The 14,639-nt window shown below is 38.1% G+C and overlaps 1 protein-coding gene across 1 annotated transcript; it reads left to right on the top strand.

Moving 5' to 3' along the window:
- Positions 1 to 605: 605 nt before the first annotated feature.
- Positions 606 to 12,573, top strand: igfn1.3 (immunoglobulin like and fibronectin type III domain containing 1, tandem duplicate 3). The gene is made up of 23 exons (XM_087801788.1): positions 606 to 657; positions 1,854 to 1,976; positions 2,052 to 2,185; positions 2,254 to 2,353; positions 2,417 to 2,458; positions 2,529 to 2,574; positions 2,651 to 2,831; positions 2,898 to 3,011; positions 3,094 to 3,256; positions 6,594 to 6,866; positions 6,939 to 7,532; positions 7,601 to 7,725; positions 7,798 to 7,939; positions 8,010 to 8,303; positions 8,378 to 8,674; positions 8,741 to 8,920; positions 9,439 to 9,567; positions 9,644 to 9,952; positions 10,018 to 10,103; positions 10,351 to 10,543; positions 10,856 to 11,152; positions 12,036 to 12,362; positions 12,434 to 12,573. The coding sequence occupies exons 1-23, from the start codon at positions 606 to 608 to the stop codon at positions 12,436 to 12,438; spliced, it is 4,206 nt and encodes a 1,401-aa protein (XP_087657914.1). The 3' UTR covers positions 12,439 to 12,573.
- The last annotated feature ends 2,066 nt before the right edge of the window (positions 12,574 to 14,639 follow it).

The raw sequence follows: 14,639 nt of genomic DNA, 5'->3' as shown, positions 1-14,639 counted from the left end.
GCAATATTTCTGTGCGAGTCTTAATTGATTTGGAAATCGGCTATTTTTGAGCTTCATGACCACTTTTTAAAATATTTTGTTGCACTTTAAATGGGGACACTGGGGGCCCCAAAAGAAACCAAAAACCCTCCTTCAAATATAGTTTTAGGGGAGTTAGCCAACCACCATTTTATGTCACTTTGTGACTCATGAGGAAGCTTCTCGAGGTATGTGACCTACTGCCGTCAAAGAGGACCAACCATTTGCAGGAATCCACACAGCAAGTATTTTTGCAATCACAGAGATTCTTTCGGATGCCCAAGAGATAAGGTTACCATCCGACCATCTGCACTAGGGTTCAGGAGAGGATTTTGTTGCATTTGCCCTGAAAATACAAAGACTTTGGTGTTCCAACGTTTTTGATTTACATAATAAGGACAATTAAAGTCAACACAAGAAAAACTTCCATATTGTTGCATGAAAAAAATTGAACTTCATTTGAGTTTAAAATGTGTTTGTGTTCTTTTATTATTATTATTGAAGAATGAAGTCGCAGAAAATACTTTTTCATGTCTAATGAGTTTCTTTTTGTATTTTTTTAAGACTGGTTATAGACAAAAATCAAGATGTTTAAGATCCGTCGAGTGAAAGATGAGGAGCCAACAGCTCCTGGCCAGGGTAAGTTATGGAGCATTTTATCTCTTGCAGTTTCACAGTGATCCACACTTGAGACACAAACAAAAGTTTACTACTAGATGCAAAAAGGGTATTATCTATTGAATTTGAGCTTTGAGACCACATTTGAAAAATATTTTTTAAATGTTTTCGTGTGCTTGTAATATAAGAAAATACTAGATATTCAACACCAACCGTCTTAAAACAAGTTCCTTCATTTCACTGAAATTTGTCTCATAAGAAGCGTGAATAGAAATTTGGACTAGAAATTAGAAAGGGTTTTGTTTGTAATAGCTGGTTCAGGATGACAATCCTGCTGCCTTCGAGGAAATACTCGACCGAGAACCATAAACTCACATTAAAGGGGGGTAAAATAGCTTTTATTATTGCAATAAGACATTGTTCTCCTCGCCTTATCTAAAAGGCAGGAGTCTCACTGGATGAGGTCTGACTAATTTTCAGCAAAATGAATCACACCCTCACGCCGGTGCAAAGAAAAGTATATTTCTTTTCATTCTTCAGTTGTGCTTTTTCTTTGTTTCCATGATGACACAAGGTTGAATATGCGCCCCGAGTTCAGTGTTCAGGTTAGAGGCCGGGGTTGGAGGCCAGAGTTCACCTCCGCGTCAACTGTAGATTATTTAGTGCTTTAATGCTACCTAAACAAAAGAGATAACTTAACCACCTATACAAATCCCCAGGTGACACACTTCCTGTTCCTCTGGTTTTAAGACTTGTATCCTTGACTAATGACCTCTTAAAGATTTACTATTTTAAACTACTTTCTTCTAGAGGGTGGGTGAAGAAATCAGATCTGGTTTAAAGACGCACATTTATAGTGAGAAAGTAGAACAGTTTGTGTCTGAATACTTTGTGTAGCAGAGAGCTGTTAGTTCGCCATTATATCTTTGTCGAAGTTTTACATGCCTTTAATCATCTCATTCCAAAGACCAGTTCCTCCAACAAATACTTCTCTAATCCTGTCGTTCCTTTCTCACACATGCAGTAATAAACACTAGAAGTAATACATTTAAAACAATATTATATGTTTTGTAAGTAAGTAAAGTAAATCAATTTGATTAAACAGTATACTTTAGCTCAGAACTTTCACAACTTTCTACACCTCTTCTCCATCTTTGAACCCATTTGTACTCCTGGTTCATTCTGACAAATGAACATATGATGGTTTTTATTAACAGTGAGGATCAGAAAGAAGTCAAAGGTCCCGGGTGTGATGATCACTCAATTCGTGGAGGTAATACCTGAAGGCATGAGCACACCAGACTTCACTCGCAAACCCATCGCCGTCACTCTTCAAGAAGGTCGGTGGAAAGTCCGTCAATGACCTCCCGTCGCCGCCATCTTTCTGTGACGTGTGACATTTCTTGCATTTTCAGGTAAAACCGCCATTTTCAAAGCTATAATAACGGGTCTACCGACGCCAACCGTGACCTGGGTGCGAAATAAAGGCGAGATTGACGAACAATGCAAAATCTCATTTGATAAACCCTCTGGTGAACACCAGCTCCTGGTGAGGCACACTTGTAATTAGAATTGGATTTTGGATTTCCGATGATGTCATCGTTTCTGTCTCGAAAGATTCCGGATATTTGCACTGACCATGCCGACACGTACAAGTGCTTAGCCACTAACGAGTACGGAAAAGCCATCGTCACGGCAACGCTCAACGTCATCGAGGGTGAGCATTAAAGGGTTAGATGTTAGAGAAGCACCAGGACTCACTCGAGGTTTCTTTCCTCAGTCGGCTATAAAAAGAATCGTGCTCTTCAAGAATCAAGAACAGGTAGGAATCCTTCTTTTCACGGGTGAATCCATTCATTTGTGACAAATTCAAAATAAAAACCTGATTGCAGCGATCAGAGAACTGCCAGAGGATTTCAAAAAGAACCTAAAGACAGCGTATGTGGTGAAACATTTATTTTAGTACCCTGGGGCTATTGGAAATTTAAAAAAAAACAACTTTATCTTTTTTAAGGGTCGAGGTGGAGGAAGAAGATTTAAAACCAGTAATTGATGAAAGGTTTTGGGAACTGCTGATGAGTGCGGATAAGAAGGATTACGAAGGCATCTGCAATCAACATGGCGTCACGGACTACCGTGGGATGCTGAATAAACTCAGTGCCAAGAAGATGGAGAGGCAAATAGCACAAGAAAAGGTAGTATCACGTTTAGCCATTAGGGGACGCTGTGAATCAGCCCCTCAACATGTGCCCTGTGTCCAGGTCATTGAGAGGCTGTGTAACCTCAAACCCATTGAGATGAGGGAGGACGGTGGCGCCGAGTTTGAACTTGAGATGGCACTTAGAGATATAAACAGTAAAATCTTCTTGTACAAGGTCAGTTAATGGGATCATACATGTGCAATGACGCATGCTAAGTTGTGGTGCAACCACATGACATTTGTGTCTGTGTGAGCAGGACGGAGTGATGGTGCCTTTCGATCCCGAGACAGAGATCAAGCACGGGCTGAAGCAAATCGGGAAGAAGTACGTCTTCAGCATCAACGGCGTGAACCCAGAGGACGCAGGGTTGTATCAAGTGGAGGTGGACGGTGTGAAGGTCTTCTCCACGGATTTGAAGGGTAAGAAAACATTTCATGTTCCCAAAGTACTGAATATACGTGTACCACAACAATCTGTATCCATCTAAGTAGAAAAGAGAAAATCAAGATCCAATAAAATGAGATTCAAAACCTTCATCAAAAACAAATTCTTTACATCCCTTAACTGTCTGTCATTGTTAATTAAATTATCAATTGTTTTGTTCTTTTAATCTAAATATTTGGGAAAGGTCAAATGTATTTTAATTAAATAATTAAAATTAAATATAATGAAATAATTAAATTAATTAAAACCTACGCAAATGGTGATTTTATACATATTATAAGTGAATTACTATTTCATGAAATTTGTTAATAACAAATTGACAAAGAATAAAAGAATACAACAGAAACTACAGTTTAAAGAAAATCAGTACCAGAACATTAAAAAAAAAAAAAGTCAGACAATAAAGTAATACAGTTAAGCCCTTATGAAATATTATAAATATATAGTTTAGGATCATCATTAATGTTTAAACCATGTTTAATATATTTAATCAAATGAAAAGTAAATCATGTGCGATGAATAAAACAACAGAATATTTATTTCAATTAAATTGAAAAAAAAAAGAAAATCAGCAGCTATTAGAAATAAGACAATTGACGTATAAAATGTGTGATAAAATAAAAGAAATAAGAAATTAACAAAGGCAAATAAAACGCAAATTACAGATGAAATGAAGACAAAAGATTTTTAGAATATGAAAAAAACATGTATATTGTCTTTTTTGAGTTCTTAAAATAAATAACTATACTAAAACACATATGGAAATGTATAGATATATAGTTTATTATCGTCAAAAATGTTTAAATAATGTCTTATATATTTAATCAATTCATTGATGCAAATAAAATAATCTGTGAATGATACACAGTGTTTGAAATACACGTCTGATGTCTGCCATTTTTTCAGATCGTTTTTCGAGATTACAGAAGAAATGTTAAACAAAATGCAATTTTGCAGAATGGAAAAAAAGCCCTAGGATCGGGTATCGTTGAAAAAGCCTCGATCCACGTATCCGACCCAAGCAGTTTAATAATTCTATTTGCGCTGACGTCACGCCCTGGTGAAGCAGCTCTGCTAACAACAGAGCTAACAGCAGCTGCTGCTAACAACAGAGCTAACAGCAGCTGCTGCAGAGAAAATGTGAGGGGATGTTTGGAGAGGAAAATCACTTCATAGGATTTAACAGAACTTACTTTAGTAAGCATCTAAAAAAGCATCATAACAAAAAGTATTAACAGAAATGAGAAAAAAGAAAATGAACCAAAACAAAGCAGTTCACTTTGCTGTTCTGTAGAGACGAGAGAAACTTTCAGTCGACGCATGAAAGTCAACAATAACAAATGTTCTTGTTAATGTTGACCTCAATATTTGCCTCGATCCAAATAAATAGCAAGTTTGTGTTTAATACTGGTTGAATAAAGGCTGACAGCACAGAGTTCCGTGTGTGTGACGTCATCAGACACGCCGTTAAATTCTAATTTCACAAACTTCAGGACGATCATGATGACACAAAAATACATTATAACACCGTTAAACACAGAATTAAAAGTAGAGTGAGAGAATAAAGCGTTTCTGAAATTTTATGGGTTACAGAGCTATATATGATGTAAATGTTAGCAGGTCTGGAAAAGCGCTATACAAATAAAAATTACTTACTTACTTACTTACTTATAATTACCTTGAAAAGGTTCTAGTATAAAGGCTTATAAAGGCTTTACAGAAATAATTTTCCAATTGCAGAACACATTTTTGACTTATCTAAATGAAACTACCACTGACGCATAATACAACAGAATTAAAAAATAAACATATGACAACCGTAGCTAAATAAATCTACACAATGACAATAGAATGTTAGTTGAGTTCACAGTAAAACTGCTCTTCTGTTCCCTGTAACTGATATGTAAAACTGCACACGTATCATTTATGCGTGCCATTCTTCCGTCAATCTTTAGCTATAGAATTTCAACGTTTGAAAAACATGAGAATAACTTCAGATGAAGCTTCAATCCATCCTCCAGACATCCAGACAACAGCTCTTAAGTCATCCTTCCATATCAATTTCCTGACACGCCACAACTTCTCCTCCAAGACGTTTGTGTTGTGCTCCGAAATTGACAGTTATTTTGTTTCTTTTGAGAGCTTTAAGTGAGGGAGAACAAACCATCCCTTCCAGGACTGATTTAATGATGTTGCTGTCTGGTCAGCCAACTCGCCATCTTTCCGTGAAGCCAGTTAGACTCTTGAAAGACTGTCAAAATGGTGGTTGAAGGTGTTTGATGCGTCCTTCAATTCATGAAAGGAACTATAAAATGTATGAATCCCATCTCTTAGTCTTATCCTTAGAAAAAGCCTAGAATTTTCTTTTTCCAAAGCATATTAAATTCACATCAGCCACAGAATAATCACTCTTGACTGATAAAGTAATTATAAAAGATCACTCGGTTATTAAGGAGCGTCAGTGAGTGAGATTTATTAGACAGCAGAGAGCACCTACTTGAGAGTTAATTTGTCGTAAGCAAGGAAACGGTAAAGATGTGATTTAAATGTATCATAGGCGGCAGCGTTAAATCAAGGTGAAGGTATTTTTTTAATTAAAGTCCTTGACAAGTGCTACAAGTAGATGGATAATTATGTCGGTTGACGGCAAAAACTTTGGAAAAGTTTCTTGACTGACTTCTTGTCAAGCAATGAAAAATGTAAGGGTTGAGAAAGTTTATCAGGGGTTGATCCATGACTTTATAGGTAATTCACATTTTATTAAACAAATGTGACACGCAAAAAAGTATCACCAGCTCAACAACGCTCAAAAATTATGCTTGTTATTGTGAACAAGCTTTTCATTACTTAAATTAATCTGATGATTACATTTTTAGATTTATTCCAATTTTAATCTTCAAAACATAAAACTGATGGCGGTAAACTTATCCTCAGAATGACTGCAGCAAGTTATTGACGAGTTAAGCTAGTAGCAAGTACAGCATTCAGTATATAAAAACTACTATGGATTAAGGTTAGAATAAATGTGTTACGACGTGTTAAAACAGTGTTGTGTGAAACTACCAGATTGAAACCTTGTCTCCTGCGTGGGTTTGCCACAAATCATGATTTTCACACAATAAATTATACTTACGACAAAATATAAACTTATTATCAAGATTCTAAGGTGACTCAGAGAATGTGTTTGTTTTTTGTAACAAAAAACATATTTACAATGACATCGAAAAGTGAATTATTTAGGAAATGGACCGGATCACGCTACAGATATTGTTTGACCAAAAATCTTGACATCCTATCATGTATCCCATGCAGTTTCGAATGCCGAATTCCTTTACAAGATTCAAGATGTGACGGCAGAAGAAAGAGAAGACGCCGTTTTTGAATGCGTCATATCAGCTCCTATGTCCAGGATCACCTGGAAGGGAAAGAATGTTCTTTTGGAGCAAGGAGATAAATTCGACATCCTTGTGTCAGACGACATGTTGATTCACACACTGGTGGTCAAGGACTGCAAAGTGTTGGACAAAGGCATTTATGCAGCTGAGACTGGAATGACATCTTGCAGTGCTTGGCTCGTGGTTGAAGGTAAAATTTACAAAGTTTCGATGTTTGAAAACATTTTTTTGAAAAACTGTTTTTTAATGTGATTTTCAAAAGCTGACACCGATCCAAACTCGCGTGGAAAGAAGAAAGCTCGCAAAACAACGCGTGCAGGTGGTTCTAATGCAGATCTTCTGAAGATGGCTCAGGAGCAGAATGCTAAGATCCAGAAAGATAGAGAAGAAATGATGTTAAGGGCAAAGGCCGAAGCTGAAATCAGAGCCGCTGAAGCTGCTGCGGCCGCTGCGGCAAAAGCGGAAGCTGACGCTATAGCAAAAGCTGAAGCAGAAGCTAGGGCTAAAGCTAAAGCTGAGGCCAAGGCTAAAGCTAAAGCCGAGGCCAAAGCCAGAGCCAAAGCAGAAGGTAAAGAAGACGGAAGTGCGAAAATAAAGAAAAAGTCGAAAGCCAAACCAAAGGCGGCAGCAGGAGAAGGTGGAGAAGGAGATGCTGTGCCAGAAGATGTTGGGGAAAGCTGTGAGGAAGAGGAAGATGACGAGAGTGATGAGTCAGAGGTTGAAAAGGAAGTAAAAGCTGAAGGAGAGACTGAGGCTCAGCAGGACGACGAGCCGGTGGAAGAAGGTGCAGACGAAGCACCAATCGAAAAAAGAAAAAGAGTACGAAAGGGACCTCTTGTTCCTGAAACTGTCATCGGTGAGATCTAACAATCATCTCTGTTATAAAACGTCTCGGTGAACTTACTGCATGTTTGAAACCTGCAGACCCCGGAGTATACTTTACCAGCGGCATGTCAGATGTCACCGCCGTCATCGGTAAAGATGTCGAGTTGGTCTGCAGACTGAGCAGCGAGGACTGTGATGGCGTCTGGTACAAAGAGGGAGTGGAGGTGAAGGACGCCAGTCATTCTGTTACACAGGTCTCCTGATGACAAATGTTAAGCCTGCGGCTCTTTTTATAGATAACGTCAACAGAAGAGATGTGCATTGTGAAAGACGGGTTTCATCGCAAACTGGTGATTAAAAACTGTAAGGAAGAGGACAGCGGAAAGTACAAATACGAAGCAGATGGTCGTAAAACCGAAGCCGAGCTACGTGTTGAAGGTGAGCACAATTTAACAAAACACACCGTGTTGAATCAATAACAAACAAAAGTCTGTGCGTATTTAACTAGACCCTCCACGATTCAACGAAGACGATCTTGCCGAGGTTAAAAAACCGATCACAATCAAAACTGGGAAAGAGGCCGCCTTCAAGGTTTCCTTCGTTGGCCGTGAACCGATGAAGATCCAGTGGTTCCACGAAGGTGAGGAGCTGCTGGAAGACGACCGCACCAAAATCGAAAGGTCCGACACGCACACCCGTTTGGTGTTGTTGAAGTGCAATCGCAAAATCACAGGAGAGATCAAAGTCAGGATTAAAAATGAATGTGGAATGATTGAAGCCGTCACACATCTAAATGTGCTCGGTAAGTGCCACTCTATGTATAAACATATTCATCCATCTGAAAAATTAACGCTTCATTCCCGACTGATCGAAAAGATAAACCGACACCACCTCTGGGACCCGTGGATATCATCGAAAGTTCTTCTTCTGTCATCGAGTTCAAATGGAGGCCTCCAAAAGACAACGGCGGTTGCCCCATCACTGACTACATCTTGGAGCGCCAACAGATCGGCCGTAATAGCTGGAAAAAACTAGGCAAAATTGGACCAGAGCCAAAATACAGAGACATCGATGTGGACCACGGACGGAAATACTGCTACCACATCAGGGCAGAAACTTCTTTCGACGTCAGTGAACTGATGGAGACAGACGACATACAGGCCGGAACGAAGGGTGAGCATTTACACAATTTATGAAAACACCCATGATTAAAAACCAAAACCCATTTCTGTTGTACAGCGTATCCTGGAGCTCCCACCGCCCTAAAAATCATCAGTGCTTTCAAAGACTGCATTAACCTTGCCTGGACAGCACCTGTCAATACCGGCGGCACCAACCTTTTTGGATACAATGTTGAGAAAAGGAAGAATGGCAGCAACTTGTGGGCTCTTGTTAACCCACCAGATGAGCCAATTAAAGGTATGACGATAGAACATTGATTTGTAGTTAACAGACTATAGTGAACCGTATACAACAATGTGGCTAATCTATAGAATTTTAGTGGCCTCAACAGGGCGCTACAGCAGGGAGCGCAGAAGATAGGATGTATAAAGGAAGAATATCGATTGTGCATGATGAATAAATAGACTATACAAAACAAAATCAAACCCACACACACAATTGCATAAGATTCAGCTTTCAAGTTAAAGGTGAAGAAGAAAATAGGAATGCGTAAAACACAGACTCAATGTGAAGAGACAACAAAACGTGATACGAAAAACCATTCATTTATTTATTTTATAATAGTTTAAAAAAAATAATAATTAAATTAAAAGTTAAAAAATGTAAATGTTTTAAATCTTGTTTATCTCTTGTTACAACAGTATAACACCTGTGGCTTATAGACAGGTGCACACCCATAAATTACAGTGATTAACTTTGATGACAATTTGCATTTCTTTATTCGAAACCTTTTTTGTTTTTTTTAAAACCCACAGAGAAAAAGTATGCAGTAAAAGATGTCGTAGAAGGCATCGAATACGAGTTCCGTGCATTTGCCATCAACATTTCTGGTGTCGGGGAAGCGAGTCAACCTTCAGAATTTGTATTTGCAAGAGATCCAAAGAGTAAGCACCAAAGGAAAAATGTGGACCTCCAATAACGCCCGGATTCACAATCTTTCTAATGTGTCGATCCTTTCAGAGCCCCCAGGAAAAGTTATTGATCTCAAGGTATCTGATTCGACATACACAACCTTATCTCTGAGCTGGTCCAAACCAATAGAGGAGGAGGGGGTCCAGGACGAGGCAAAAGGATATTTTGTGGAGCTCAGACCGGCTGAAAACCCGGAGTGGTGTCGATGCAACTCGAGTGCCATCATCATGAACGCCTACACTATTATGGGTCTTAAGTCCATGGCTATGTACTGGGTGAGAGTTATAGCAACCAATGAAGGTGGAGATGGTGAAGCCCTGGAACTGGAAAACTATATCATTGCAATGCCTCCTCCAGGTAAAATGAAGGGAATTTTCATTCTTAAAAGGCACAAATATAATTGTTTCTATACTGATCCACAGTGAGACCTCAATTTACTGACAAGAAAATTAAAAACTTTGTGGTTATGAGAGCCGGAAATGCTGCAAGAGTGACATTCAACTTTGTGGTATGTACAATGATAAACTTTTCTGTTGATTTAATCACACAAAATAGCAGAATTTAAAATGGTTATATTATATAGATAGTTCAAATGAATAACTGGTATAACATCGATTTCATTAATCTAGATTATGATTTAAAATAATGTGGAGTCCATTTTATTTACTAAATTAGACAAACTGGAACCACTTCTACTCACTCTTTCAATTAATTAAATACCGATTTACAACCATCTACCCTTTTTTTGTCCACAGGCTTCTCCTATTCCATCTATAAAATGGTTCAAGGATAACATGCCGGTCGGGAAAAATGTGACCGTTAGCAACTCAGACACATCATCCCAACTGATTATCCCATCAGCCGAGCGCCATGATACCGGAATCTACACCATCATTGTGAAGAATATTGTTGGCCAAGAGACTTCCAGTGTTGAGATAAGAGTCACAGGTACAGGAAGAAAGAAAGAAAACTGAAATATCTTCCGTTTTACAATTTTCTATTCAAGTTTGAGGGAAGTTTCTCTACTTTTAAGACTGTTAAAAAGCCTCAAAGATACATTACAGGCCAAACTTTGCTTGAGGCAATCCATAATATCCTTAATTTAGATTTTTTGGATCAGGCCGTACGATCAACTTTAATCAAGGGGGTGCTTTCAGGATGTATGCAATTGGCCCAAACCACACAAGAAAAAGCTTTCAAAAATCTTCACTAACTCATGTTGTCTTAAGAAATTCATTAACTTTTCCTCCTGGCATGTAGATGACCCCAAGCCTCCTGGCGCAGTGGAGCTGGAGGAGAACGTTTCAGGAACCGTGACAGTGTCTTGGGATCCTTCTCCAGACGAGAAGAAAGACGACAGACTGCACTACGTGGTCTCCAAGCGAGATTCAGTGAAGCGCAACTGGCATATGGTGGCGGACCATCTTTTCAATAACAAGTTCACCGCCATCAACATCATGCCAGGGCGGCAATACAAGTTCCGGGTCTATGCCAAGAATGACATGGGGCTTTCCGAACCCTCCGAGTCACAGAACTGGGAAGTGAGAAGAAAGAAAGGTTGGTGAAAAAGTGTCTTTTGGGAGATTAGTATATTTTATATTTCATTATCTTGGGCCTATTTTTCTTCACGCCAATAATGGAGTGAGCTGAACAACAAAAGCAGAACATTTTGTACAATACCATTCTTATTGGAAGTCAAACTCTGCTCTTACTTGTGAATATTTTTAGGTAGACGGAACTGACTCTGATTTTTAAAAGCTAAATCATCATTTATTCTTCTAAATATTCAGAATTAATTTATTTAGTTTTAAGGGATGGTGAATGTTTTGAAGTTATTACTTTATAAAGCTCTCCCCCCTCTTAAATCTCGGCGAACATCATGTTACAAGAGCAGAGTCCAATATGACTTTATTTATAGTAGTTTCACTCATTCTCCAACCAGCTGGAGACTTCTTGGATCTATGACAGGTGGTGACAAACATCGAATCTTGACCAATCACAGAAGAGTATTGTACAACGAAATGAAAAGTGAGAGAGAGTTTTGTACAAACAGACACATACTGAACAGTACAAAAGAGGTCCAAGATCTATTTAAGACACACTAAAATCAAATTAGTTGAACTAAATATACAGTTTTCATTTCAGGCAGTATATATCAAAAACAAGACACAGTTACTCATAAATGGATCAATATAATTCACCTTTCTGCTCGCTCAATGACCTCTCAGGAAGAACTTGTTTTAATCTTTGATGTAGCTCAATGCTCATTCGAGATTCTGAAAGTAGACATTTGACAGCAAAGAAAAATTTTGAGGAGCCCTTTTTTAAGGATCGCAACAGATTCCTGTGTCTTTTAAACAAAGATTTTGCTGTTCCAAAATATCTTAATAATACCATTTGGTACCATTTTGCTTTAAATTTTTCCCTTTTTCCATTTCAGAAATCTTTTCTCTAAACCTCCCCGTCACCAAGGGTGTCAGCTTTGAGGCGCCCCCTTCCTTCCCGGTCCCGCTCAAAACTCACAACAGCCCGGAGAGCTACGAGTGCTACATGACCTGCGCCGTGACCGGAAACCCGAGACCTCACGTGACCTGGTACCGAAACAACATCAGCCTCAACTCCAACTCCAACTACTACATCACCAACACTTGTGGAGTCTGCTCCATGGTGATCCTGAAGGTGTCGCCCAAGGACAGCGGCGAATACACCGTCACCGCCGAGAACTCTCTGGGGCGCGACGAGTGCTCGACGAAGCTCGTGGTTAAAGGTGAGAAAAAAGGTCCTTGAAAATATTGAAAAATGTGGGTTTGTAACCCGGACTCTCATCTCTTTTTCCAGATTAAAAAGCCACAACAATCCCGACAACCAGGAGAACTGCAAGAACTACACGAAAAAAAAGTTTTTGTACAACCTAATGAGTGAAATGGTAGCAGAGAAAGAAGAGGACAAAGTTATAAAGCACTATCTGCATGTGTGACCACTGAGAAGCAAATGCATTAAATTGGGGTTCACTCTTTTGAAAAAAATATGTATGTCATGTGTTATTTATCCATTTTAATGTTTATCATTTGTTGGTTATTCTTCCGAGCTCAACTAGAGGAATAGCAAAATGTTTATGATTTAATATCCTGTCTCAATGTAAATAAATTGCATCTATCCTGGGGTGGTCGTATGTCTTTGATTAGGGACTCATTTCTAGTTGAGTTTCTCTCCGAGCAACTGTGGAATAATTTGAATACGATTTTATGACTTATTTTAAAATAAAAGTAGCAGTAACCCCAGAAATCACCAATTAAAGACATAAAGACTTGAATAGATTTAAACGTACACTTCACTGAACAAACTACCATGTTCTTGATGCAACTTTGTCTCCTTACATGTAACCAACAAGGATGTTATGAGTCCTGTAAGAACATGTTTTTACCAGCTCTGACATTTATACTTTAAAATAAGCATCACATATTCACATTATTTCAAAACAACTGAAGCTTCAAGATAGATGGAGGTCAGCACTTGCGCAACAGCGACTGAGGATAGCTATTTATATGTAAAGCTACTCCGTGTTTTTTGTTCATCCTGCTTTGTTGACTTTTATGTAAGATGTGGAAATATATTCACGCGCAGTACGATGTTGACCGAAAACAAACATGCCGTTGTAGTTGGGTTTTGTTCGTCTACATATTTAAGAGATCAGGCCTCAGTAAGATGAGCTCAATAAAAATGTGTGTGATCTCTTTGTAACATTAACGATACAAATTATGTGTCATGAATAAATAACTCAATTTATGAAGATAACCTTTTGTGAGATGCCTTCAAGAATAGATTAAAGAATAACAAGTTTGTTTCTGGCATTAAATGATCCTGACTGTGATAAAAAAAAAAAAATTACCTATTCCATCATTATATCCATCAAATAAAATAGATCTAGATGTATAGAAACTGAGACTGAAGCAGATTTTATGAAGTTGTAATCCTCTTTGCTTACTGGGATTTTACTTGTCTTTTAAAATGAATGTTATATTGTATATGTAATTGAATCTTTTAAGCAGAAAACCCCCTATCCATAGGATTAAGAATAGTGTTTTTGGTTCCCCCAGGTGTCCGAATTATATTGCTTTAATTTCCCAAATTGGTCCATTTTCAAAGCAATATAAAGGTTCTCGTTTTGTTACTCTCTTTAAAAAGTCTCTCAGTACTTCTCAGATTTTTAGTCGAGCGACGCCAGTGGACTAAAGTGGTAGTGTTTAGCCCGACGGGAGACCACATTTCCCATGAGCAAAAGTTGCTGTTTGTAGCAGTTGGACAAATTTCTGTTTTCAAACTTTCATTGTCTGAATGAAGGGTAAGTTAATGAAATATGATATGTGTTATGACAGCTTTGTAAATAACGTAACTTTAACTTTGTTTTTGTACCGTAATTCCACTAAACAGAAAACAAAACAAGATCAAAATGCCACATCTCAGATCTACAAAGGGTAAAAGAGATGCATCTAGGATGCACCTAGTTCACCTAAAAGTGAAACACTTTTATCACTGAAAGAATAAGGCCGATACAGGACATGGTAAAAACAATATAATAAGAGCATGGGTGCAGATTTCTAGTTCATAAAGTGGTTTATTCCTGTGGTTTACTTGCATAATCATATGTTAATCGACACTGTAGACTTTGGTGACGGAAAGAATGACTCTAAAGAAACACGATGTCTTTGCTTAAGGCTTCTTAGACGCAATTGATTGAAAGACGTTGGATTGTCCATTATGTGACTGTACGTACTTGAGTCATGAGTCTGGTTGAGTTTGACAAGAAATGACAATGAAATTAATTACATTTTATTTAATTTAGTGCATTTTCCTTTCCTCTCCTTTGTATCCTTGTTCTATATACTTGAACTTAGTCTCTTGCATTTATTCTTTTGTTTTCGCTTTGTTCTTGTTCTTGTTTTTATAAAACTTGCTGTACCGAACTGGAAATAAAATTTCCCGAAACAGATCTCCTGAGGGATTAATAAAATCTATCTATCGATCTGTTTGATTATAGTGAGGC

This window comes from Callionymus lyra, chromosome 10 (assembly GCF_982586985.1).
Source record: "Callionymus lyra chromosome 10, fCalLyr1.hap1.1, whole genome shotgun sequence".
Taxonomy (NCBI): Eukaryota; Metazoa; Chordata; class Actinopteri; order Syngnathiformes; family Callionymidae; genus Callionymus; species Callionymus lyra.
This window is presented reverse-complemented; position numbering and strand designations above follow the sequence as displayed.

Excerpts from the sequence above, each read along its gene's own strand:
- igfn1.3 (XM_087801788.1), top strand. The coding sequence starts at position 606 with ATGTTTAAGATCCGTCGAGTGAAAGATGAGGAGCCAACAGCTCCTGGC. Across the intron at positions 8,921-9,438 it reads ACCAGATGAGCCAATTAAAG|AGAAAAAGTATGCAGTAAAA; the intron begins GTATGACGATAG and ends TAAAACCCACAG. Across the intron at positions 10,104-10,350 it reads GAGTGACATTCAACTTTGTG|GCTTCTCCTATTCCATCTAT; the intron begins GTATGTACAATG and ends TTTTGTCCACAG.